Source organism: Salvelinus alpinus, chromosome 27 (genome assembly GCF_045679555.1).
Source record: "Salvelinus alpinus chromosome 27, SLU_Salpinus.1, whole genome shotgun sequence".
Taxonomy (NCBI): domain Eukaryota; kingdom Metazoa; phylum Chordata; class Actinopteri; order Salmoniformes; family Salmonidae; genus Salvelinus; species Salvelinus alpinus.
This window is the reverse complement of record NC_092112.1, coordinates 20,040,801-20,066,121: the sequence shown is the minus strand read 5'-3', so window position 1 is coordinate 20,066,121 and position 25,321 is coordinate 20,040,801. Positions and strand designations below refer to the sequence as shown.

Below are 25,321 nucleotides of genomic sequence, written 5' to 3'. Positions count from 1 at the left end.
AGCCCACTCTCTTGAATGGGAACTAGGAGTTACAGGCATGCTACACTGGAGTAATACCTTTTTGCAGAGCGCAAGAAGCTCCCATTCATGTCAATGAAACCTGGGTGGAAGTGGTATGGCTCAGCTCTGGTTCCCGAGGAGGTGTGGTATATGGCCAATATACCACGCTAAGGGCTGTCCTTATGAACGACTCAACGCGGAGTGCCTGGATACAGACCTTAGCCGTGGTATATTGGCCAAATATCACAAACCCCCAAGGTGCCTTATTGCTATTATAAACTGTCTACCAATGTAATTAGAACAGTCAAAATAACTGTTTTGTCATACCTTTGATATACCACAGCTTTCAGCCAATCAGCATTCAGGGCTCGAACCACCAGTTTATAATTATTTTTTTTGTCACGTGCGTCTCACACCCGAGAACACTTGATAAAGTGGCGTGTATTCTGCTCACGCCAGCAAAAAACTACACATCCAGTATAGTAGCTGAAAACCTGGTTATGTGACACTAGTGTTGCTCCCTTGTTAGGGCACTAAGTGATGCTACAAGGCCGCTGACTAGTGAAATCTTTGATCTGCTTCTGTCATACTATTTAAGACCTATTTACAATTACAGATGTTTTGTAACTTTGTAAGATACATTGTAGATTTGTAACATTTGTACAAGTCTCTATAAGCATTTCAAACATTTGATTTTGTCTGGCCCTTCTAGCTGAACTCTCCTTACCTAAACCCTCATACACCCCACCCTCTTCCACCTCATCAAAGTGGACATGTCTTATGAAGACCGCCCTCCTACTCTGAGTCAGTGACATTGAACATATAGCCTGTGCCTGTGGTTTCATAAAGACCTAAAACTAACCTGTTTGAAAAGTGAATAATAATCCTGCACCATGTGTACATTCTATCCATACTCAAAGTTACTGTGATACTGGGTGTGTATCACTTACCGGTTAATTACTAGAACAGACATCCTCATTCAAGTCAAGTCAATGGTCTGAGGGGCTTGTTCTAGTGATTCTATTTCTACACTCTTAGAAAAAAAGGTGCTATCTAGAACCTTAAAGGGTTCTTCGGCTATTCCCATAGGATAACACTTTGTACAACCCTTTCTGGTACTAGGGGAGGACCTGTTTGGTTCCATGTAGAACCTGGTCCACAGAGAGGTTTTCCTATGGGGAGACAGCCGAAGAACCCTTTTGGAAACCTTTTTTCTAAGAGTGTATGGTCTAACTAGTGAGTAGCCTAGTAGTAACAGTAGATAGCAGGAAGTGATGTCACAGATTACATCCATGTTTTTTTTTTACCCTACAGTATTCTCTCATCCACTCACTGACCATGTTTGGTTTGGACCTAACCTCTATTAACCCCATTGTCATATTGTACTCACCCTCAGGATAGCTCCACTCTCATCAACAACCCATTGTAGATGAAATCATATTGTACTCACCCTCAGGATAGCTCCACTCTCATCAACAACCCATTGTAGATGAAATCATATTGTACTCACCCTCAGGATAGCTCCACTCTCATCCACAACCCATTGTAGATGAAATCATATTGTACTCACCCTCAGGATAGCTCCACTCTCATCAACAACCCATTGTAGATGAAATCATATTGTACTCACCCTCAGGATAGCTCCACTCTCTTCAACAACCCATTGTAGATGAAATCATATTGTACTCACCCTCAGGATAGCTCCACTCTCATCCACAACCCATTGTAGATGAAATCATATTGTACTCACCCTCAGGATAGCTCCACTCTCATCCACAACCCATTGTAGATGAAATCATATTGTACTCACCCTCAGGATAGCTCCCCTCTCATCCACAACCCATTGTAGATGAAATCATATTGTACTCACCCTCAGGATAGCTCCACTCTCATCCACAACCCATTGTAGATTAAATCATATTGTACTCACCCTCAGGATAGCTCCACTCTCATCAACAACCCATTGTAGATGAAATCATATTGTACTCACCCTCAGGATAGCTCCACTCTCATCCACAACCCATTGTAGATGAAATCATATTGTACTCACCCTCAGGATAGCTCCACTCTCTTCAACAACCCATTGTAGATTAAATCATATTGTACTCACCCTCAGGATAGCTCCACTCTCATCCACAACCCATTGTAGATGAAATCATATTGTACTCACCCTCAGGATAGCTCCACTCTCATCCACAACCCATTGTAGATGAAATCATATTGTACTCACCCTCAGGATAGCTCCACTCTCTTCAACAACCCATTGTAGATGAAATCATATTGTACTCACCCTCAGGATAGCTCCACTCTCATCCACAACCCATTGTAGATGAAATCATATTGTAGTTTTCTCATACCTACTGATGCTTTATGCCGCCTACGTTCTTCTCATGTTGCTCTCCCCTTTCACTGGGCCTTCCTGTGTTACCTTTGCAGATTTCAACAGTGTTTCAGGATGGAATTCCAATTCTATTATATTTTGTATCACTGCATTTCTACTCAAATGGGCAGAGGGTTACTATTGATGAGTACAGCACATGATAACTTTGAGAAATGTAATCTTGACCTCCATCAAATGTAGCCATACTGTATTTACCAATATGCCATGTTTTACCTGTTGGTTGACTCCTCTATCTGGTCGTTGACGGTGTGTTCTGGACCTGGTTGTGTGTGTCAGGGTTCAGCCTCGGTGGTGTCAGGGACCCCGGCCATCCTCCTGAGCTCCATGAACACAGACACAGTGTGTGAACGTGTCAAACAGATCGAGGGTATCGACCAGAGCATGCTGGCCCAGTACACTGCCACCATTAAGAAGGTGAGCAGAGAGAGAGATATCTCTACCATTAACCTCCTCTCTCTCTACTATTAACCTCCTCTCTCTCTACCATTAACCTCCTCTCTCTCTCTCTCTACCATTAACCTCCTCTCTCTCTCTACCATTAACCTCTCTCTCTCTCTCTACCATTAACCTCCTCTCTCTCTCTCTCTACCATTAACCTCCTCTCTCTCTCTCTACCATTAACCTTCTCTCTCTCTCTACCATTAACCTCCTATCTCTCTACCATTAAACTCCTCTCCCTCTCTCTCTCTACCATTAACCTCCTCTCTCTCTCTCTACCATTAACCTTCTCTCTCTCTCTACCATTAACCTTCTCTCTCTCTCTCTCTACCATTAACCTCCACTCTCTCTCTACCATTAACCTCCACTCTCTCTCTCTACCATTAACCTCCACCCTCTCTCTCTACCACTAACCTCCACTCTCTCTCTCTACCATTAACCTCCACTCTCTCTCTACCATTAACCTCCACTCTCTCTCTCTACCATTAACCTCCACTCTCTCTCTCTACCATTAACCTCCACTCTCTCTCTCTACCATTAACCTCCACCCTCTCTCTCTACCATTAACCTCCACTCTCTCTCTCTACCATTAACCTCCACCCTCTCTCTCTACCATTAACCTCCACCCTCTCTCTCTACCATTAACCTCCACTCTCTCTCTACCATTAACCTCCACTCTCTCTCTACCATTAACCTCCACTCTCTCTCTCTACCATTAACCTCCACCCTCTCTCTCTACCATTAACCTCCACTCTCTCTCTCTACCATTAATCTCCACCCTCTCTCTCTACCATTAATCTCCACCCTCTCTCTCTACCATTAACCTCCACCCTCTCTCTCTACCATTAACCTCCACCCTCTCTCTCTACCATTAACCTCCACCCTCTCTCTCTACCATTAACCTCCACTCTCTCTCTACCATTAACCTCCACTCTCTCTCTACCATTAACCTCCACTCTCTCTCTCTACCATTAACCTCCACCCTCTCTCTCTACCATTAACCTCCACTCTCTCTCTCTACCATTAATCTCCACCCTCTCTCTCTACCATTAACCTCCACTCTCTCTCTCTACCATTAACCTCCACTCTCTCTCTACCATTAACCTCCACTCTCTCTCTCTACCATTAACCTCCACCCTCTCTCTCTACCATTAACCTCCACTCTCTCTCTCTACCATTAACCTCCACCCTCTCTCTCTACCATTAACCTCCACTCTCTCTCTCCACCATTAACCTCCACCCTCTCTCTCTACCATTAACCTCCACTCTCTCTCTCTACCATTAACCTCCACTCTCTCTCTACCATTAACCTCCTCTCTCTCTCTCTACCATTAACCTCCTCTCTCTCTCTCTCTACCATTCACCTCCACTCTCTCTCTCTCCCATTAACCTCCACTCTCTCTCTCTACCATTAACCTCCTCTCTCTACCATTAACCTCCACTGTCGCTCTCTACCATTAACCTCCACTCTCTCTCTCTACCATTAACCTCCACCCTCTCTCTCTACCATTAACCTCCACTCTCTCTCTCTACCATTAATCTCCACCCTCTCTCTCTACCATTAATCTCCACCCTCTCTCTCTACCATTAACCTCCACCCTCTCTCTCTACCATTAACCTCCACCCTCTCTCTCTACCATTAACCTCCACCCTCTCTCTCTACCATTAACCTCCACCCTCTCTCTACCATTAACCTCCACTCTCTCTCTACCATTAACCTCCACTCTCTCTCTCTACCATTAACCTCCACCCTCTCTCTCTACCATTAACCTCCACTCTCTCTCTCTACCATTAATCTCCACCCTCTCTCTCTACCATTAACCTCCACTCTCTCTCTCTACCATTAACCTCCACTCTCTCTCTACCATTAACCTCCACTCTCTCTCTCTACCATTAACCTCCACCCTCTCTCTCTACCATTAACCTCCACTCTCTCTCTCTACCATTAACCTCCACCCTCTCTCTCTACCATTAACCTCCACTCTCTCTCTCCACCATTAACCTCCACCCTCTCTCTCTACCATTAACCTCCACTCTCTCTCTCTACCATTAACCTCCACTCTCTCTCTACCATTAACCTCCTCTCTCTCTCTCTACCATTAACCTCCTCTCTCTCTCTCTCTACCATTAACCTCCACTCTCTCTCTCTACCATTAACCTCCACTCTCTCTCTCTACCATTAACCTCCTCTCTCTACCATTAACCTCCACTGTCGCTCTCTACCATTAACCTCCACTCTCGCTCTCTACCATTAAACTCCTCTCTCTCTCTCTCTACCATTAACCTCCTCTCTCTCTCTCTCTACCATTAACCTCCACTCTCTCTCTCTACCATTAACCTCCACTCTCTCTCTCTACCATTAACCTCCACTCTCGCTCTCTACCATTAACCTCCTCTCTCTCTCTCTACCATTAACCTCCTCTCTCTCTCTCTCTCTCTCTCTCTCTACCATTAACCGCCTCTCTCTCTACCATTAATCTCCACTCTCTCTCTCTCTCTACCATTAACCTCCACTCTCTCTCTCTCTCTCTCTCTCTCTACCATTAACCTCCACTCTCTCTCTATACCATTAACTTCCACTCTCTCTCTCTACCATTAACTTCCACTCTCTGTCTCTACCATTAACCTCCTCTCCCTCTCTCTACCATTAACTTCCACTCTCTCTCTCTCTCTCTACCATTAACCTCCACTCTCTCTCTCTACCATTAACCTCCACTCTCTCTCTCTACCATTAACCTCCACCCTCTCTCTCTACCATTAACCTCCACTCTCTCTCTCCACCATTAACCTCCACCCTCTCTCTCTACCATTAACCTCCACTCTCTCTCTCTACCATTAACCTCCACTCTCTCTCTACCATTAACCTCCTCTCTCTCTCTCTACCATTAACCTCCACTCTCTCTCTCTACCATTAACCTCCACTCTCTCTCTCTACCATTAACCTCCACTCTCTCTCTCTACCATTAACCTCCTCTCTCTACCATTAACCTCCACTGTCGCTCTCTACCATTAACCTCCACTCTCGCTCTCTACCATTAACCTCCACTCTCTCTCTCTCTCTCTCTACCATTAACCTCCACTCTCTCTCTCTACAATTAACCTCCACTCTCTCTCTACCATTAACTTCCACTCTCTCTCTCGCTCTACCATTAACCTCCTCTCTCTCGCTCTACCATTAACCTCCACTCTCTCTCTCTACCATTAACCTCCACTCTCTCTCTACCATTAACCTCCACTCTCTCTCTCTACCATTAACCTCCACTCTCTCTCTCTCTCTACCATTAACCTCCACTCTCTCTCTACCATTAACCCCCACTCTCTCTCTACCATTAACCTCCACTCTCTCTCTCTACCATTAACCTCCACTCTCTCTCTACCATTAACCTCCACTCTCTCTCTCTACCATTAACCTCCACTCTCTCTCTCTCTCTACCATTAACCTCCACTCTATCTCTCTACCATTAACCTCCTCTTTCTCTCTACCATTAACATCCACTCTCTCTCTCTACCATTAACCGCCTCTCTCTCTACCATTAATCTCCACTCTCTCTCTCTCTCTACCATTAACCTCCACTCTCTCTCTCTACCATTAATCTCCACCCTCTCTCTCTACCATTAATCTCCACCCTCTCTCTCTACCATTAACCTCCACCCTCTCTCTCTACCATTAACCTCCACCCTCTCTCTCTACCATTAACCTCCACCCTCTCTCTCTACCATTAACCTCCACTCTCTCTCTACCATTAACCTCCACTCTCTCTCTACCATTAACCTCCACTCTCTCTCTCTACCATTAACCTCCACCCTCTCTCTCTACCATTAACCTCCACTCTCTCTCTCTACCATTAATCTCCACCCTCTCTCTCTACCATTAACCTCCACTCTCTCTCTCTACCATTAACCTCCACTCTCTCTCTACCATTAACCTCCACTCTCTCTCTCTACCATTAACCTCCACCCTCTCTCTCTACCATTAACCTCCACTCTCTCTCTCTACCATTAACCTCAACCCTCTCTCTCTACCATTAACCTCCACTCTCTCTCTCCACCATTAACCTCCACCCTCTCTCTCTACCATTAACCTCCACTCTCTCTCTCTACCATTAACCTCCACTCTCTCTCTACCATTAACCTCCTCTCTCTCTCTCTACCATTAACCTCCTCTCTCTCTCTCTCTACCATTAACCTCCACTCTCTCTCTCTACCATTAACCTCCACTCTCTCTCTCTACCATTAACCTCCTCTCTCTACCATTAACCTCCACTGTCGCTCTCTACCATTAACCTCCACTCTCGCTCTCTACCATTAAACTCCTCTCTCTCTCTCTCTACCATTAACCTCCTCTCTCTCTCTACCATTAACCTCCACTCTCTCTCTCTACCATTAACCTCCACTCTCTCTCTCTACCATTAACCTCCACTCTCGCTCTCTACCATTAACCTCCTCTCTCTCTCTCTACCATTAACCTCCTCTCTCTACCATTAACCTCCTCTCTCTCTCTCTCTCTCTCTCTCTCTACCATTAACCGCCTCTCTCTCTACCATTAATCTCCACTCTCTCTCTCTCTCTACCATTAACCTCCACTCTCTCTCTCTCTCTCTCTCTCTCTACCATTAACCTCCACTCTCTCTCTATACCATTAACTTCCACTCTCTCTCTCTACCATTAACTTCCACTCGCTCTCTCTACCATTAACTTCCACTCTCTGTCTCTACCATTAACTCTCTCTGTCTCTACCATTAACCTCCTCTCTCTCTCTCTCTCTACCATTAACCTCCACTCTCTCTCTCTACCATTAACTTCCACTCGCTCTCTCTACCATTAACTTCCACTCTCTGTCTCTACCATTAACCTCCTCTCCCTCTCTCTCTCTCTACCATTAACCTCCACTCTCTCTCTCTACCATTAACTTCCACTCTCTCTCTCTACCATTAACTTCCACTCTCTCTCTCTCTCTCTCTACCATTAACCTCCACTCTCTCTCTCTACCATTAAACTCCACTCTCTCTCTATACCATTTACCTCCACTCTCTCTCTCTACCATTAACCTCCACTCTCTCTCTCTACCATTAAACTCCACTCTCTCTCTCTACCATTAACCTCCACTCTCTCTCTATACCATTAACTTCCACTCTCTCTCTCTACCATTAACTTCCACTCGCTCTCTCTACCATTAACTTCCACTCTCTGTCTCTACCATTAACCTCCTCTCCCTCTCTCTCTCTCTACCATTAACCTCCTCTCTCTCTCTCTACCATTAACTTCCACTCTCTCTCTCTCTCTCTCTACCATTAACCTCCACTCTCTCTCTCTACCATTAAACTCCACTCTCTCTACCATTAATCTCCACTCTCTCTCTCTACCATTAACCTCCACTCTCTCTCTCTCTCTCTCTACCATTAACCTCCACTCTCTCTCTCTACAATTAACCTCCACTCTCTCTCTACCATTAACTTCCACTCTCTCTCTCGCTCTACCATTAACCTCCTCTCTCTCGCTCTACCATTAACCTCCACTCTCTCTCTCTACCATTAACCTCCACTCTCTCTCTACCATTAACCTCCACTCTCTCTCTCTACCATTAACCTCCACTCTCTCTCTCTCTCTACCATTAACCTCCACTCTCTCTCTACCATTAACCCCCACTCTCTCTCTACCATTAACCTCCACTCTCTCTCTCTACCATTAACCTCCACTCTCTCTCTACCATTAACCTCCACTCTCTCTCTCTACCATTAACCTCCACTCTCTCTCTCTCTCTACCATTAACCTCCACTCTATCTCTCTCTCTACCATTAACCTCCACTCTCTCTCTACCATTAACCTCCACTCTCTCTCTCTACCATTAACCTCCTCTTTCTCTCTACCATTAACATCCACTCTCTCTCTCTACCATTAACCTCCACTCTCTCTCTCTACCATTAACCTCCTCTTTCTCTCTACCATTAACATCCACTCTCTCTCTCTACCATTAACCTCCTCTCTCTCTCTCTACCATTAACCTCCTCTCTCTACCATTAACCTCCTCTCTCTCTCTCTCTCTCTCTCTCTCTACCATTAACCGCCTCTCTCTCTACCATTAATCTCCACTCTCTCTCTCTCTCTACCATTAACCTCCACTCTCTCTCTCTCTCTCTCTCTCTCTACCATTAACCTCCACTCTCTCTCTATACCATTAACTTCCACTCTCTCTCTCTACCATTAACTTCCACTCGCTCTCTCTACCATTAACTTCCACTCTCTGTCTCTACCATTAACCTCCTCTCCCTCTCTCTACCATTAACTTCCACTCTCTCTCTCTCTCTCTACCATTAACCTCCACTCTCTCTCTCTACCATTAAACTCCACTCTCTCTCTACCATTAACCTCCACTCTCTCTCTCTACCATTAACCTCCACTCTCTCTCTCTCTCTCTCTACCATTAACCTCCACTCTCTCTCTCTACAATTAACCTCCACTCTCTCTCTACCATTAACTTCCACTCTCTCTCTCGCTCTACCATTAACCTCCTCTCTCTCGCTCTACCATTAACCTCCACTCTCTCTCTCTACCATTAACCTCCACTCTCTCTCTACCATTAACCTCCACTCTCTCTCTCTACCATTAACCTCCACTCTCTCTCTCTCTCTACCATTAACCTCCACTCTCTCTCTACCATTAACCCCCACTCTCTCTCTACCATTAACCTCCACTCTCTCTCTCTACCATTAACCTCCACTCTCTCTCTACCCTTAACCTCCACTCTCTCTCTCTCTACCATTAACCTCCACTCTATCTCTCTCTCTACCATTAACCTCCACTCTCTCTCTACCATTAACCTCCACTCTCTCTCTACCATTAACCTCCACTCTCTCTCTCTACCATTAACCTCCACTCTCTCTCTCTACCATTAACCTCCACTCTCTCTCGCTCTACCATTAATCTCCTCTCTTTCTCTCTACCATTAACTTCCACTCTCTCTCTCTACCATTAACTTCCACTCTCTCTCTCTACCATTAACCTCCATTCTCTCTCTACCATTAACCTCCTCTCTCTCTCGCTACTATTAACTTCCTCTCACTCTCTCGCTCTCTCTCTCTACCATTAATCTTCTCTCTCTCTACCATTAACCTCCACTCTCTCTCTACCATTAACCTCCACTCTCGCTCTCTACCATTAACCTCCACTCTCTCTCTCTACCATTAACCTCCACTCTCTCTCTCTACCATTAACCTCCACTCTCTCTCTCTCTACCATTAACCTCCTCTCTCTACCATTAACTTCCACTCTCTCTCTCTACCATTAACCTCCACTCTCTCTCTCTACCATTAACTTCCATTCTCTCTCTACCATTAACCTCCACTTTCTCTCTACCATTAACCTCCACTTTCTCTCTACCATTAACTTCCACTCTCTCTCTCTACCATTAACCTCCACTCTCTCTCTCTACCATTAACTTCCATTCTCTCTCTACCATTAACCTCCACTCTCTCTCTCTACCATTAACCTCCTCTCTCTCTCTCTACCATTAATCTCCACTCTCTCTCTCTCTCTCTCTCTCTCTCTCTCTACCATTAACCTCCACTCTCTCTCTCTACCATTAATCTCCACTCTCTCTCTCTCTCTCTCTCTCTACCATTAACCTCCACTCTCTCTCTATACCATTAACTTCCACTCTCTCTCTCTACCATTAACTTCCACTCTCTCTCTCTACCATTAACCTCCACTTTCTCTCTACCATTAACTTCCACTCTCTCTCTCTACCATTAACCTCCACTCTCTCTCTCTACCATTAACCTCCACTCTCTCTCTCTACCATTAACTTCCATTCTCTCTCTACCATTAACCTCCACTCTCTCTCTCTACCATTAACCTCCTCTCTCTCTCTACCATTAATCTCCACTCTCTCTCTCTCTCTCTCTCTCTACCATTAACCTCCACTCTCTCTCTCTACCATTAATCTCCACTCTCTCTCTCTCTCTCTCTACCATTAACCTCCACTCTCTCTCTATACCATTAACTTCCACTCTCTCTCTCTACCATTAACTTCCACTCTCTCTCTCTACCATTAACTTCCACTCTCTCTCTACCATTAACTTCCACTCTCTCTCTCTACCATTAACATCCTCTCTCTCTCTCTCTCTCTCTCTCTCTCTCTACCATTAACCTTCTCGCACTCTCTCTCTCTCTACCATTAACCTTCTCGCACTCTCTCTCTCTCTACCATTAACCTCCTCTCTCTCTCTCTCTCTCTCTCTACCATTAACCTCTCTCTCTCTCTCTCTCTACCATTAACCTCCTCTTCCTTGTCTCATTCTCCTCTTTGTCTCTCAGGCTAATGTGAATGGCAGAGTTCTGACCCAGTGCAACATTGATGAGCTGAAGAATGAAATGAAAATGAACTTTGGAGACTGGCAGCTCTTCAGAGGAACTGTGAGTTTAACCCTAACTTTGCCTCTTGCCTGTTATTTTGTTTTGTAGTGGATTTACCAATAGCTTTAACACTGGACACTGCTGTTATCAAGCACTTCTTAACCCAGTAATTACTATTTAGCCCAGCCGTATTTAGAGATCGGTGCATTGTTCCTTTCTTTTCTTCTTTCTCTCTTCCTCTTCTACTTCCTCTTCCTCTTCTTCCTTTCCCTCCTACTCTTCTGCCTTCTCTCGCTTCTTCTTCCTCTTCCTCCTCTTCCTCTAGGTGTTGGAGATGCGTCACGTGGAGAGCCAGGTGCTTCATGAGGAGGCTCCCAGCGAGGTGGACAGCAGTGTGGTGGGCCACGGGGAACCGAGGCGCCAGGTCGCCCCGCCCCATGCCGGTGCCGCCAACCTCGACGCCAACTCACCCATGTACAGCTTCAACCTGAGCTTTGAGGAACTGAGCAATGTGGGACTGGACGAGCCTCCCAGGCATAGCAACAACACATGGATGGTGAGTGACTGGTGGTCTCTTCCATTGTAGAGAGGTCTATGTTGCGTCATTATATTACGTTGACAGAAAGACTAGAATTGTGTAGCTATGTACAGTACCAGTCAAAAGTTTGGACACCTACTCATTCAAGGGTTTTTCTTAATTTTTACTATTTTCTACATTGTAGAATAATAGTGAAGACATCACAACTATGAAATAACACATATGGAATCATGTAGTAACCAAAAAAAGTGTTAAACAAATCAAAATATGTTTTATATTTTTGATTCCTCAAAGTAGCCACCCTTTGCCTTGATGTCAACTTTGCTGACTGTTGGCATTCTCTCAACCAGCTTCATGAGGAATGCTTTTCCAACTGTCTTGAAGGAGTTCCCACATATGCTGAGCACTTGTTGGCTGCTTTTCCATCACTCTGCGGTCCAATCCCAAACCATCTCATCCCAAACCATCCCAGGCCAGGTCATCTGATGCAGCACTCTATTCCCACTAAGTGCGAACCAGATGGGATGGCGCATCGCTGCAGAATGCTGTGGTAGCCATGCTGGTTAAGTGTGCCTTGAATTCTAAATAAATCCCAGACAGTGTCACCAGCAAAGCACCATCACACCTCCTCCTCCATGCTTCACGGTGGGAACCACACATGCAGAGATCATCCGTTCACCTACTCTGCGTCTCACAAAGACATGGCGGTTGGAACCAAAAATCTCAAATTTGGACTCATTAGATCGAAGGACAGATTTCCACCGGTCTAATGTTCATTGCTCGTGTTTCTTGGCCCAAGGAAGTCTCCTCTTCTTATTGTTGTCTTTCAGTAGTGGTTTCTTTGCAGAAATTTGACCATGAAGGCCTGATTAACTCAGTCTCCTCTGAACAGTTAATGTTGAGATGTGTCTGTTACTTGAACTCTGTGAAGCATTTGTTTGGGCTGCAATCTGAGGCTGGTAACTCTAATGAACTTATCCTCTGCAGCAGAGGTAACTCTGGGTCATCCTTTCCTGTGGCAGTCCACATGAGAGCCAATTTCATCATAGCGCTTAATGGTTTTTGCCACTGCACTTGAAGAAACTTTCTTAAAGATTTCTGGATTGACTGACCTTCATGTCTTAAAGTAATGATGGACTGCCATTTCTCTTTGCTTGTTTGAGCTGTTCTTGCCATAATATGGACTTGGTCTTTTACCAAATAGGGCTATCTTCTGTATACCACCTCTACCTTGTCACAACATAATTGATTGGCTCAAATGCGCAAACTAACTTTTAATAAGACATTCCTGTTAATTGAAATGCATTCCAGGTGACTACCTCATGAAGTTGGTTGAGAGAATGCCAAGAGTGTGCAAAGCTGTCATCAAGGCAAAGGGTGGCTATTTGAAGAATCTCAAATCTCAAATATATTTTGTTTTGTTTAACACTTTTTTGGTTATGACATGATTCCATGTGTTATTTCATAGTTTTGATGTCTTCACTGTTATTCTACAATGTAGAAAATAGTCAAATAAAGGTAAACCCTTGAACGGGTAGATGTGTCCAAACTTTGCACTAGTACTGTATATGTACTGAACCATGAATTAAGTCGTTGGCCTGTATGTAAACCAAATGATAGCCTTCATATGTACTTAGACCACAGATCTAGGAGATGCAATGTTCCATGTCCCCCTCCCCAGGCCCCCACCCACCGTACCCCCAGCATGTCCAGCCTCAACTCCCAGGAGTCGTCCAACGACATCGTCAAGCTGACGGAAAAGCAGCAGTCGGAGTACCGCAACGCCTACCAGGAGTACATCGCCCAGATGGCCACGCTGGAGGTGGGCGGAGGCGGGGGAGAGAAGCCCGTCCAGCCCCACCCCAACCAGTTCATGACCTCCGCCAGCTCCGAGGACAAAAACAAGGACAAGGCTACCACCAAGAGAAGCACCTCCAAGCTTCCCGCCGTGGATGCCCCGGACTTCACCACCGCCGAAGCCCCCCTGGACCCCATCACAGAGGAGGACGAGAAGCAGGACCCCCATGGCTCCTCCAAGACCCTGCTCGGACGCAAGGCGCCCGGGTCCAGTGACCGGGGGAGCGGCCTGTTCCAGGGAGCAGCCGACCTCAAGATGAAGACCGGCGGGCTGCCCTACCAGAAGCTCACCAGCGACGACGAGGATTCAGAGAACTCCGACGCTCCTCTCCTGGGGGACGCGAAAAAGCCAGGTGACCCCAAAGCATCCTCCCTGGCTCTGGCTAAGGGTAAAGAATACCTGTCTGACGCCATGCTGGATAAGAAGGATTCTTCTGACTCCGGCATGCGCTCCAACGAGAGCTCGCCCAACCACTCCCTGCAGGATGAGGAGGCTGACCTGTCCCAGCTGGAGCAGGCCAACCTGATCGAGCTGGACCAGGAGGACAGCCAGAGCCGGGCGGCCAGTAAGAGGGGTCTGCCCAGCAGCCTGAGTGGTCTCCAGGACTCAGCTGTGGCCCGCATGTCCATCTGCTCCGAGGACCAGTGCAGCCTGCTGGCCAGCAGCCCCGAAGAGAGCTGGCCCTTATCCAAGAGCTACAACCTCAACCGCACGCCCAGCAACACCACCCTCAACAACAACACCAACGACCAGCAGCGTTGCCAGGGACAGAGGGCTCCAGTGGGGTCCACCGACACCACCTGTTCCACCCCTACTTCCTCCTCCATCAGCGAGGTCATCGTCTCCACGGGTTCCGGCACCACCAGTACCACCACCAAGCCCGGCCCGCACAACGAGAACGTGCGCGTGGTGCACCTGAAGAGGGGGCTGAACCCCGGGGATCCTCCGGAGATCACCACCGTGTCCTCCGACACCGTCACTTTCGGAGAGGAGCGCGAGAGCATCCTGTGAGCCCCCTGCCCATCTCATACCCAGGAGAGCACTTAGTCAGTAGATGTTTGGTGTGGTAATCTGACAATGCATGCGTAGCAAGGTACCGTAGCTAGCTAAATGGGTAAATAAATGATGTTCGTGCTTGGTGTGCACTAAGTAGATAGCCTTGTTAAACCAGGCTGATCTGGCAACCTCACATTCTGTTACAGGAGGTAGCCTGGTGAAGGTAGCTCACTGAGATGTTGTACTCTGTATTTGTATTGTCTAAAGTGAAGTGAAGTGACCTCTACTAACCGGCTTGATATTCTCTAGAGGTGAAGGTAGCTAGCTACGTACACTGTAAAACAAATTATCTTTAGATCAACCTAATTTACTTCACCTCTGGTAAAAACAACAACATTATTATGACAAATATATGATTCAATGCCAACTGTTATATTTCATTATATTTGAAGTTGTAGCCTGTTTATTTCAACACTAAACCTACATTTCCCCTTTGGTTAAACTTAATATAACAAATACAACAAATATTTAATGACAATACAACCAATTTTTTTCGTCTTGTTCCTAGTTCACTTTTTACTTTGGAATTACCTATCCAAATGTATTCAATTGTGTTACAAGCAATTTAAATCAACAACCTAAAAAATAAGATGTTTTAAAATAATTTTTCCAAACTAAAGACCTTCACATTTAGGAACCACAATATCATAACCAAGCAATGGCTACCGTCACATAGAAACGGTATCAGGCGCTTTAGTGTCATTACAGATGACAAATACAATAGACCACCTCAACTGGAATGACATTCACTCTCTGGGCAAAAATAACCAACTGAAAGCCACGCACCCCCCAATAAGCCACGCCTCGGCAACTCTTCTGATAGGCTGCCGCCGCTACATTGCCCCTACCGCTATTCGATGTGCATGAGGTGTGGAAAGCAATTTAGAAGCTTTCATTCAAATAAAAAAATCACATTGATCTGACGAATTCGTTATTTGATTTCAGACAAATTGATAGAACAGATTGAATGAACCAAAGCGTAAATTTCGATCATTCCAATCAGTAAAAGCACTTAACAGCGCCGTCCCATTTTTTACAGTGCAGTATAATTGAAAACTTAACTACCTACGTACAGTGACTAACTATCTGTTTATTGTTTTGCACTACAACAAGCATGGTAGCCTGGGTGTCAGTCTGTCTGTGCCATCTCGCCAACTCCTTGTCATGCCAATGGCTTGACAATGAGCAATGGAGCTGGCAAGAGCACAAACAGATCTGGGACTAGGCTACAAGCATGCCTCAACAGTGTTAATATTAGCTGCTGCTGCCTATGTGTGTCAACAAGTGATGTATTGAGCTTGTGGGTGGGTAAAAGAGAAGATACCTGGTATAGATGAAGAATGAATGCATATGAACACGTGAGCCAAATGAACAAAATTGTGTGTGGGATCTGTTTTTGTCGTGTCTCAGCAAATGACATGGAGGAGAGTCAACTGAACTATTCGTCTCATTGCAAAAGCCACAGGGCTTTTAACTATTTTACCTTCCTATGGGCCCTGGTCCAAAGTAGTGCGCTATCGGTGGAATAGGGTGCCATTTGGGACGCATCTCCTGCCAACACGAACAAAAGTGTTGGATAAAAGGGAGGGACGTTGACACTAATATGTGACAATAATAGAGAAGTAATCTTCAGAAAAAGTTATTGATCGCTGCAAAATGCAGTTGCTGACTCTTCGCCATATGATACATGGGACTGTATGTATGCTGCTTTGTAATGAACAGTGGTTGTAAAGGTATTTGGTTTATTACATGTTGTCAGGGCCTGTCTCCTCCCTTAACGTAGTAGAGGCCAATAGTAGAGGCCCCATTTGTGAATCCGATGCCATTTAAATACATTTTAATTAAGCAGATATAAAATGTACACTTAATGGCGTCCGATTCACAAATCTGGCTACAGTGAAGATTGGTGTTGCATGCGTACCTAATGAACTGTACATTGCATGCCTAAATGAGTTTGCAAATATCAGTGCAATGTCAGAGTGCTCTCCTATGTGTTGCATGCACTGTGATGTTGTATGGTGTCTTAACCAGTCGGATGATAACCATGTGGGAGAAGAACACGAGATATTCTATCTATGAAGGGAAAGAAGTGAATGGTGCCGTCAGACATTATCTGACTGAAAAATAAAACCTGGTTGTTGACCTTCTACAGTCTAGCCTCTTGTATGTTCTCACAGAGAATTTATACGTATGAACCACTAAGTATTCTCATACTTTCATATAGCAGTTCCTTCTTAACGTCGGCCAGCAGGAGGCGTGCTCCCCCATGCAAAAATAGTATGTGCCATAATATGTAATATTATGTGCCATTTTGCAGACGCTCTCATCCAAAGCGACTTAAGAGTCATGCGTGCATAAATTGTTTAACATGGTTGATCCCGAGAATCAAACCCACTATCCTAGAGTTGCAAGTGCCATGCGTTACCAACTGTGCTACAGAGAACCACCAGTGAGTGACTAGATGGATCTGGGCACGCCAGCACACCATCCTGGATAACTAGATAAGATTAGTAACTGCAATGCATTGAGCCTTGTGATATCGTCTTCCTAATAAATCTCACTCTATTCAGATACATTTAAAAGCAATATAAAGGGAAGTTGCAACATCCTTTGATGTAAGAGAAAGTACAGTGACAGTAATTTAAAAGATTGAAATAGGTCAGGTATTATAATGTAATATGGATATTAACATAATGTACAGTATAAGGAATATACTTTATTATTGTATAAAAGTGCAATTTACAACATTTCTTTGAAAGCCGCAGTACAATAAAATGCATCTTTATATTCTCTGCAACAAATCAGCTACTATACAGGCATGATTTTGTCTTAACATTTTATATACATCGACTGACCATTAGTCTGTCTGTAGTAATGTGCCACTTCCAAAAGAAAAGGCTATCTCCTCTTGTGGAAAGATATCTTGTTTCAATACTGTAATTTCAGTCAGTCTGTAGTTGTCTTCCCATCGTTGTTGAGGAATCATTCTTCAGTTGGAAGAAAAGATATCAGCCAGGCCAGTAGATAAATAAAAAGTAAAAACAACAACACACATCTCCTTTTAGGAAGACAAATGAAAGTTAAATCAAGCGGAAATCCAGCCAGCCATTGGAGGGGAACATGAGGTCCTGTTTAAAACACACCTGTAAGAGATTGGGAAGTGAAAAGAGGGTTGTGTTTAAAGAGAAACAAGGCTAAAGGACAGACGGGGAACTGGACAGTCAGACTGGCGCCTGAGAAGAAGACACACTTCTTTTTCTACTTTAACCAAACACTGAAATACTGGTGAGGGTATGTCTCATATGGCACCCTATTCCCTATGTAGTGCACTACTTTTAACCAGGGCCCTTAGGGCACTACATAGAAAATAGGGTGCTATTTGGGATGCAAACACTGAAATACTGGGCAATCCCTGAGCACCAGATGGAGGCGTCAACGGAGGAATAAGCAACATCCTGTCAACCTCTAAGTACAACGTGGGAATGGATCTATACTATAGCTATAATGATGCTGGCTGGCGCCTGCTTTTCCTCTCTGCAAATTATCTACAGACCGGTAGTTTTCACAACCCACAACCACTGACTGGAGTAGCCAGTCTGTCTTATGTAGCCAGACACTATTATTTCATGATAGGTTATTCCATCTACAGTGATGTCATATCTTAGTCAAGTCAACAATATAACACTTCACATAGACTACCCTTTTCAAAGAGCAACTTATACCAAGTATCCATGACTTTATACACAAAAAAAGGCGATATCTAGAATCTAAAAAGGAGTATTTTGCCTGTCCCCATAGGAGAACCCTTTGAAGAACCCTTTTTGGTCCCAGGTAGAACCCTTTTGGGTTCTATCTTTCCACAGAGGGTTGGACCTGGAACCAAAAAGCATTCTCCTATCGGGACAGTGTAGTTTGGACCCATTTGAGCGCAGCTTGTTTTCTCCTAATGAACAAAATGACCATTCCAAATAGAAATGATGGATACAATAATGGCAGTAAGGAAACACTTACCCAGTCAGTGAAGGAGAGTTTAGCTGTCATGAGTCTCTGTCCCTTTGGGGAAGTGGTCAGTTGACTGTAAAAACAGGCAAGACAACCACTGTTAAATATCACCATTTACAGAGAGAGGCTCCTGGCATTGCTGAGTTAGTACAGTTGCAGTGGTCTGGTCTCTATTGGGCTGATGCTACATTCATTCACCACCAAGCTGTCATGTGTACAATAACCAACAGTGGCACATAGTCAAATGCAAAAGCTTTATGAGAAGCCAAATAGGCAGACTGCTTGGAAATAATGTAAAAACATAGATATATTCTAAAAGCCTTTAATTAAAGTAAGCATATAAACATATTTTTATTTTTTCTTCTCATATAAACATATATTACCTAGGCCACATTAAAACTATACATGTCATAGGATTTAGGGGATCTATTAAAATATAGGAATTCCAATTGAACACGCTAGAATCTGTGTAGCCTACTATGGTTTCGTCTATTTCTTTTTCTGAACCACTCCAAAACAGAAGTCCTCTAATTGAAAAAATAAAGCTATTCGATTCTATTTTTACCTGAAAGGTGATGAGGCTGATGTCTGAGTTGATGGTTGCTAGGGGATTCCTGGGTGATGCTGCCTGTCCCTGTCCCAGTCGCTGCTGCTGATGTTGGCAGCTGGAGAGGGACGAGCTAGAGTCCAGTGCAATCTGAAGGTCCAAGATATAGTCTATAACATGCTGCAATATGTCAATTTTACTGACGTTCCCGTTCTGTGGGAGGCTGGGCACGAGTTCCTTCAGCATTGTGTAGCAGTCGTTCATATTGTACAGCAGACTCAGAGGGTCATCCATCGGGCTCTTGCTCCGGGAGATGCCGAGGGTATGTTCCGACGAGTTGGAGATGTTGTTCCTCATAGACCGCTCCGGACTTATTGCTTTCATGACGACAGTTGAGTGTGATAAGATATTATGCATGAAAGAAACCGGTATTTTAGGCCAGTCTTCGCCGTGTACAATCAGTCAGCACGCTGTCAATTGTTCTTATAAAGGCTCGTGAACGGGGCTTGTCGCACATCAGGGCGAAATGCACGTCAATTGGCTATCTAGAAGTGTCAATCACTATCCCAAGCAACAGTATTGGTTTAAATGCGGTAGATATTTTACATCCCTCCCATATTTTCCGCATTCTTGAGCAAGTTATGTGAAGGCGCGCACTAAAGTGATGCTCTTCTCTGTTACCTGCGAGATGAGGTTGACGGGCCCTTGTGAAAATCTGTTTTGAAGTCATCTGAGTCTGTATTTCTGATCTAAATGAAGGCACATCCATGTGCCGAATGTAGGCTACCTCGTAATTACGCAGATACAATTAAGTTTGATGTTTTACCATCTATTACATTTCCAAGTTCCAGCTATTGTTAGTCTATATTATTTTCCATAGAGGGAAATTGCAGGGTTTCGTGGCCACTAGCTCATCTGGAGTGAGTTTACTTCACAATGCGTTAAGCTATGCTCAGTTTCTCAATTTCTTTCCCACTGTACCAAGTTGAACCCAATCGGATGATGGCTTGGCACAACAGAGCTCAACACACACTGCAGTAGCTGCGAGTTGCCTGCATCGCCGCAAGCTCCCACTTCTACCGACTCCCTGGCGCCAGCGCTGTGACGACATCCAATTCACAGCAGCCCAAGAAGCCAGTCGGCGCGGCGCCGTTCAGGCGGCTGCTATGACGACGGCAGCTGCAAGTCAGCGCGCGGGCTCTCAGCTGACTTAAGATGGAGCTCCTCCCGGTGCCTGCCCTGGAGTGTACGGAGTCATACACCTGCACTGGTGGTTTGCTTTTCTCAACACAACAGATCTACTGTTTCATAACTGTATACTGTCTTATTTCACTAGCTGTCCTAGATTCCACTTTTATTTTCCTCTTCTCATTTCAAAGTACCCTGTCACTCAATGATGGTGTCCCAAATGGCACCCTATTCCCTATATAGTGCACTAAAATATAGGGAATATGGTGACATTTGGGTTTAATACACTATATAGGAAATACGGTGACATTTGGGTTTAGTACACTATATAGGGAAAAGGGTGCCATTTGGGTTTAGTACACTATATATAGAATAGGGTGACATTTTGGACGTTACCAATGCTTCATTATGTATTTTCCATGGTCACTCTTGGAAAAGAGTATAGGGAATATGGTGACATTTGAATGGATGCAGCAGGTACCCACTTTCCCTCGGTTTCATATGGATGCAGCAGGTACCCACTTTCCCTCGGTTTCATATGGTTACAGCAGGTACCCACTTTCCCTCGGTTTCATATGGATGCAGCAGGTACCCACTTTCCCTCGGTTTCATATGGTTGCAGCAGGTACCCACTTTCCCTCGGTTTCATATGGATGCAGCAGGTACCCACTTTCCCTCGGTTTCATATGGTTGCAGCAGGTACCCACTTTCCCTCGGTTTCATATGGTTGCAGCAGGTACCCACTTTCCCTCGGTTTCATATGGTTGCAGCAGGTACCCACTTTCCCTCGGTTTCATATGGTTGCAGCAGGTACCCACTTTCCCTCGGTTTCATATGGAGGATGCAGCAGGTACCCACTTTCCCTCGGTTTCATATGGATGCAGCAGGTACCCACTTTCCCTCGGTTTCATATGGATGCAGCAGGTACCCACTTTCCCTCGGTTTCATATGGAGGATGCAGCAGGTACCCACTTTCCCTCGGTTTCATATGGAGGATGCAGCAGGTACCCACTTTCCCTCGGTTTCATATGGATGCAGAAGGTACCCACTTTCCCTCGGTTTCATATGGATGCAGCAGGTACCCACTTTCCCTCGGTTTCATATGGATGCAGCAGGTACCCACTTTCCCTCGGTTTCATATGGAGGATGCAGCAGGTTTCCCACTTTCCCTCAGTTTCATATGGATGCAGCAGGTACCCACTTTCCCTCGGTTTCATATGGATGCAGCAGGTACCCACTTTCCCTCGGTTTCATATGGATGCAGCAGGTACCTACTTTCCCTCGGTTTCATATGGATGCAGCAGGTACCCACTTTCCCTCGGTTTCATATGGATGCAGCAGGTACCCACTTTCCCTCGGTTTCATATGGATGCAGCAGGTACCCACTTTCCCTCGGTTTCATATGGATGCAGCAGGTACCCACTTTCCCTCAGTTTCATATGGTTGCAGCAGGTACCCACTTTCCCTCGGTTTCATATAGAGGATGCAGCAGGTACCCACTTTCCCTCGGTTTCATATGGAGGATGCAGCAGGTACCCACTTTCCCTCAGTTTCATATGGAGGATGCAGCAGGTACCCACTTTCCTCAGTTTCATATGGATGCAGCAGGTACCCACTTTCCCTCGGTTTCATATGGAGGATGCAGCAGGTACCCACTTTCCCTCGGTTTCATATGGAGGATGCAGCAGGTACCCACTTTCCCTCGGTTTCATATGGAGGATGCAGCAGGTACCCACTTTCCCTCGGTTTCAAATGGAGGATGCAGCAGGTACCCACTTTCCCTCGGTTTCATATGGTTGCAGCAGGTACCCACTTTCCCTCGGTTTCATATGGATGCAGCAGGTACCCACTTTCCCTCGGTTTCATATGGAGGATGCAGCAGGTACCCACTTTCCCTCGGTTTCAAATGGAGGATGCAGCAGGTACCCACTTTCCCTCGGTTTCATATGGAGGATGCAGCAGGTACCCACTTTCCCTCGGTTTCATATGGTTGCAGCAGGTACCCACTTTCCCTCGGTTTCATATGGATGCAGCAGGTACCCACTTTCCCTCGGTTTCATATGGTTGCAGCAGGTACCCACTTTCCCTCGGTTTCATATGGTTGCAGCAGGTACCCACTTTCCCTCGGTTTCATATGGATGCAGCAGGTACCCACTTTCCCTCGGTTTCATATGGAGGATGCAAACAAACAACACAAATAAGACATAGTCTCTTAAAGTTAGGGGGAAATAACACACTGATGTTTTCATGATATTCAAACTGGGTAGGAAGAAGAGATCTGGAGCAGTTGTGAAAATATGATGTCTTTCCAGCACTCATACATAGAGTGAATGTGTTCATGTTAACCTTCTGAGTTAAGAACGACAGGCACATTTGATGGAAAGAAAGACAGAAGTATGTATTTACACGGCAGTGACTGACTGCCAACCTAGATTTATCGTATTAACTAAATGTCTCACTTTGTGTTATTTTCCACCCTGCTCATCAATGTTGCACTTTATCCAACAGGGTAGTATTACAGAGCTTATGTTCTATCCTATGATATTTATTCTGGACAGCATGCTTGTTGAAGCTGGGACAACATTTACCTTGCATTTCAGAGCAACTATTAATCCTCTATCATAGAATGAACTCAGGGACTCCCTTACTTTCAGATGAAAAGTTTTCCTGTCCACTCTTAGAAAAATGGGTTCCAAAAGGGTTCTTCAGCTGTCATCATAGGAGAACCAATCAATCAAATGTATTTATAAAGCCCTTTTTACATCAGCCGATGTCACAGCCTAAAACCCCAAACAGCAAGCTGATGTAGAAGCATGGTGGCTAGGTAAAACCCTTTTTGGTTCCAGGTAAAAACCCTTTTTGGTTCCAGGTAGAACCTTCTGTGGAAAGGAAGCAAAATAGTTCTACCTGGAACCAACAAGGGTTCTTCTATGGGGACAGCAGAATAACCCTTTTAGGTTCTAGATAGCAGTTTTATTTCTAAGAGTGTAGAGTAATCGTTAGTTATCTAGGTTTGATTTCCATTGATTTCTCCCAGTTTCTCAATTGTTTTTACGTGTCATATTTGTTGACATGTTTGTTGACATACAGTATATTTGCTCTGTGGGAAGAATAGCAGCATCCCACATTCAACCTATTTATGTGCTAAAGAAAAGAAGGCACTGTAGTTTGGTGTTCCCCGTGGGTCTCGTTCTACCTCTGTCTTCTGAACGACTCCTATGGAAATGGGTGCTGGCAGGCCTCTGTAATGACTCCTATGGAAATGGGTGCTGGCAGGCCTCTGTAATGACTCCTTCGGAAATGGGTGCTGGCAGGCCTCTGTAATGACTCCTATGGAAATGGGTGCTGGCAGGCCTCTGTAATGACTCCTATGGAAATGGGTGCTGGCAGGCCTCTGTAATGACTCCTATGGAAATGGGTGCTGGCAGGCCTCTGTAATGACTCCTATGGAAATGGGTGCTGGCAGGCCTCTGTAATGGCTCTGATGCATCCCAAATGGCACCCTATTCCCAATAGGGAACTATAGGACTCAAAATATAGAAATCATCCCCGTATGATGCATTTTTCATCATATGATACAAAATGCAACATAATATGATGCAAAACACATCATACGGGGAAGATTTCTGTATTTTGAAAGTTACATATCTTGAAAACTTCATTGCTGACAAGCAAAACATTTTGGAACTATGTCAACAATGGAGTAATGAAACAAATACCAAAAGATTGTTTTTGGGTGGAGTTTTCTTTTAACATTCCACAAACATAGATCCGCTAACGTAGACATGACTTTGGCTGGGACTTAATTCCCAACCTTCAACATACAGTAGAGAACACCTACTCAGACGTACATCCATTTCAACAAACATTAATGTAAGGGGGTGCGATTCTGGTGGCAGGGAAGTCAGACGCAGGAGAGCAGAACTTGATAATAGCCGGAGCAGTTTAATAGTAAAACCAACGGCATAAGAAATACAAAGTATGGGCACAATAACATCCCTTCTCATTACATTTAGCAGACGCTCTTATCCAGAGCGACTTACAAATTGGAAAGTTCATACATATTCATCCTGGTCCCCCCCTGGGGAATGAACCCACAACCCTGGCGTTGCAAGCGCCATGCTCTACCAACTGAGCCACACGGGACCACATCTCATCTTTTGGATATTTACAGTGCTTGTAACACCTTGTGGCTTGGGTATCTCACCGCACCCTCATATGCCATGTCTTGAAATATACAGATAGACGGATTATAAGTAAACGTACATTGTTAAACTTCTGCCAGACAGCTTTCTAACGCCGGACATCATTTTTGGACTTTATAGCACTCCCAGAAGGCATGGATCATTGAGTCATTGTTAGTTTTACACTTATGACATGACTGCCATTGTGCTTTACCTTAGTGGGTAAAAGTCTTTGACCAGGTCAAAAGTAGTGCACTACATAGGGAATAGGGTGCCATTTTGGACGTATTCCCATTTTGGACGCACACAATCTGACATATTTTCCTCTGGATTACAGTGGAAAATATGTAGTTCTCAGTTCTGTTCTGTCAGTTCAATACGATCACACAATCATGTTATGATTTCTCCTGGGGAACCACTTTTACATGAGGTCTTCTTATTGCTCACAGTGCTGCCTCTCTCTCTTTCTTCAATACAAAGGGCTTTATTGGCATGGGAAACATATGTTTACATTGCCAAAGCTAGTGAAATAGATAAGCAAAAGTCTCTCTCTCTCTCAATTCAAAGGGCTTTATTGGCATGGGAAACATATGTTCACATTGTCAAAGCAGATATCTAGAGAATCACACTACTCTTCCTTCCTCTTATTCTTCTTCCTTTACCTCGTCATTCTGTCTCTGTCTGTCTCTGTGTTGAGGATAGGAGATGCCTCAGGCAGAACTTCATAGGACAGGTGTTATTTGCTCTGCTGTCTCAA

At 44.8% G+C, this 25,321-nt stretch overlaps 2 protein-coding genes across 8 annotated transcripts in view; one reads left to right on the top strand and one right to left on the bottom strand.

Moving 5' to 3' along the window:
• Positions 1 to 16,790, top strand: part of LOC139556122 (kinase D-interacting substrate of 220 kDa B-like) — a 66,131-nt gene extending 49,341 nt beyond the window's left edge. For all 7 annotated transcript variants that reach the window (XM_071369675.1, XM_071369672.1, XM_071369674.1 and 4 more), the window contains 4 exons: positions 2,678 to 2,815; positions 11,153 to 11,251; positions 11,517 to 11,747; positions 13,411 to 16,790. In XM_071369675.1, coding sequence (XP_071225776.1) covers positions 2,678 to 2,815; positions 11,153 to 11,251; positions 11,517 to 11,747; positions 13,411 to 14,598 — 1,656 coding nt within the window. In that variant the 3' untranslated portion in view covers positions 14,599 to 16,790. The remainder of the gene's footprint in view (positions 1 to 2,677; positions 2,816 to 11,152; positions 11,252 to 11,516; positions 11,748 to 13,410) is intronic.
• Positions 16,791 to 17,339: 549 nt separating this feature from the next.
• Positions 17,340 to 19,760, bottom strand: LOC139556123 (DNA-binding protein inhibitor ID-2-like). The gene is made up of 3 exons (XM_071369676.1): positions 19,211 to 19,760; positions 18,655 to 18,718; positions 17,340 to 17,786 (listed from the first exon to the last, which is right to left on the bottom strand). Exons 1-2 carry the CDS (start codon positions 19,607 to 19,609, stop codon positions 18,674 to 18,676), a joined length of 444 nt encoding a protein of 147 aa, XP_071225777.1. The 5' UTR covers positions 19,610 to 19,760; the 3' UTR covers positions 17,340 to 17,786; positions 18,655 to 18,673.
• Between the last annotated feature and the right edge of the window lie 5,561 nt (positions 19,761 to 25,321).

What these genes read in the sequence shown, in the direction of transcription:
- LOC139556123 (XM_071369676.1), bottom strand. Translation starts at nt 19,609, where the DNA reads ATGCATAATATCTTATCACACTCAACTGTCGTCATGAAAGCAATAAGT. An exon ending in TCAGCCTCATCACCTTTCAG is followed by an intron (nt 18,719 to 19,210) that starts GTAAAAATAGAA and finishes CTGTTTTTACAG; the next exon opens with TCAACTGACCACTTCCCCAA.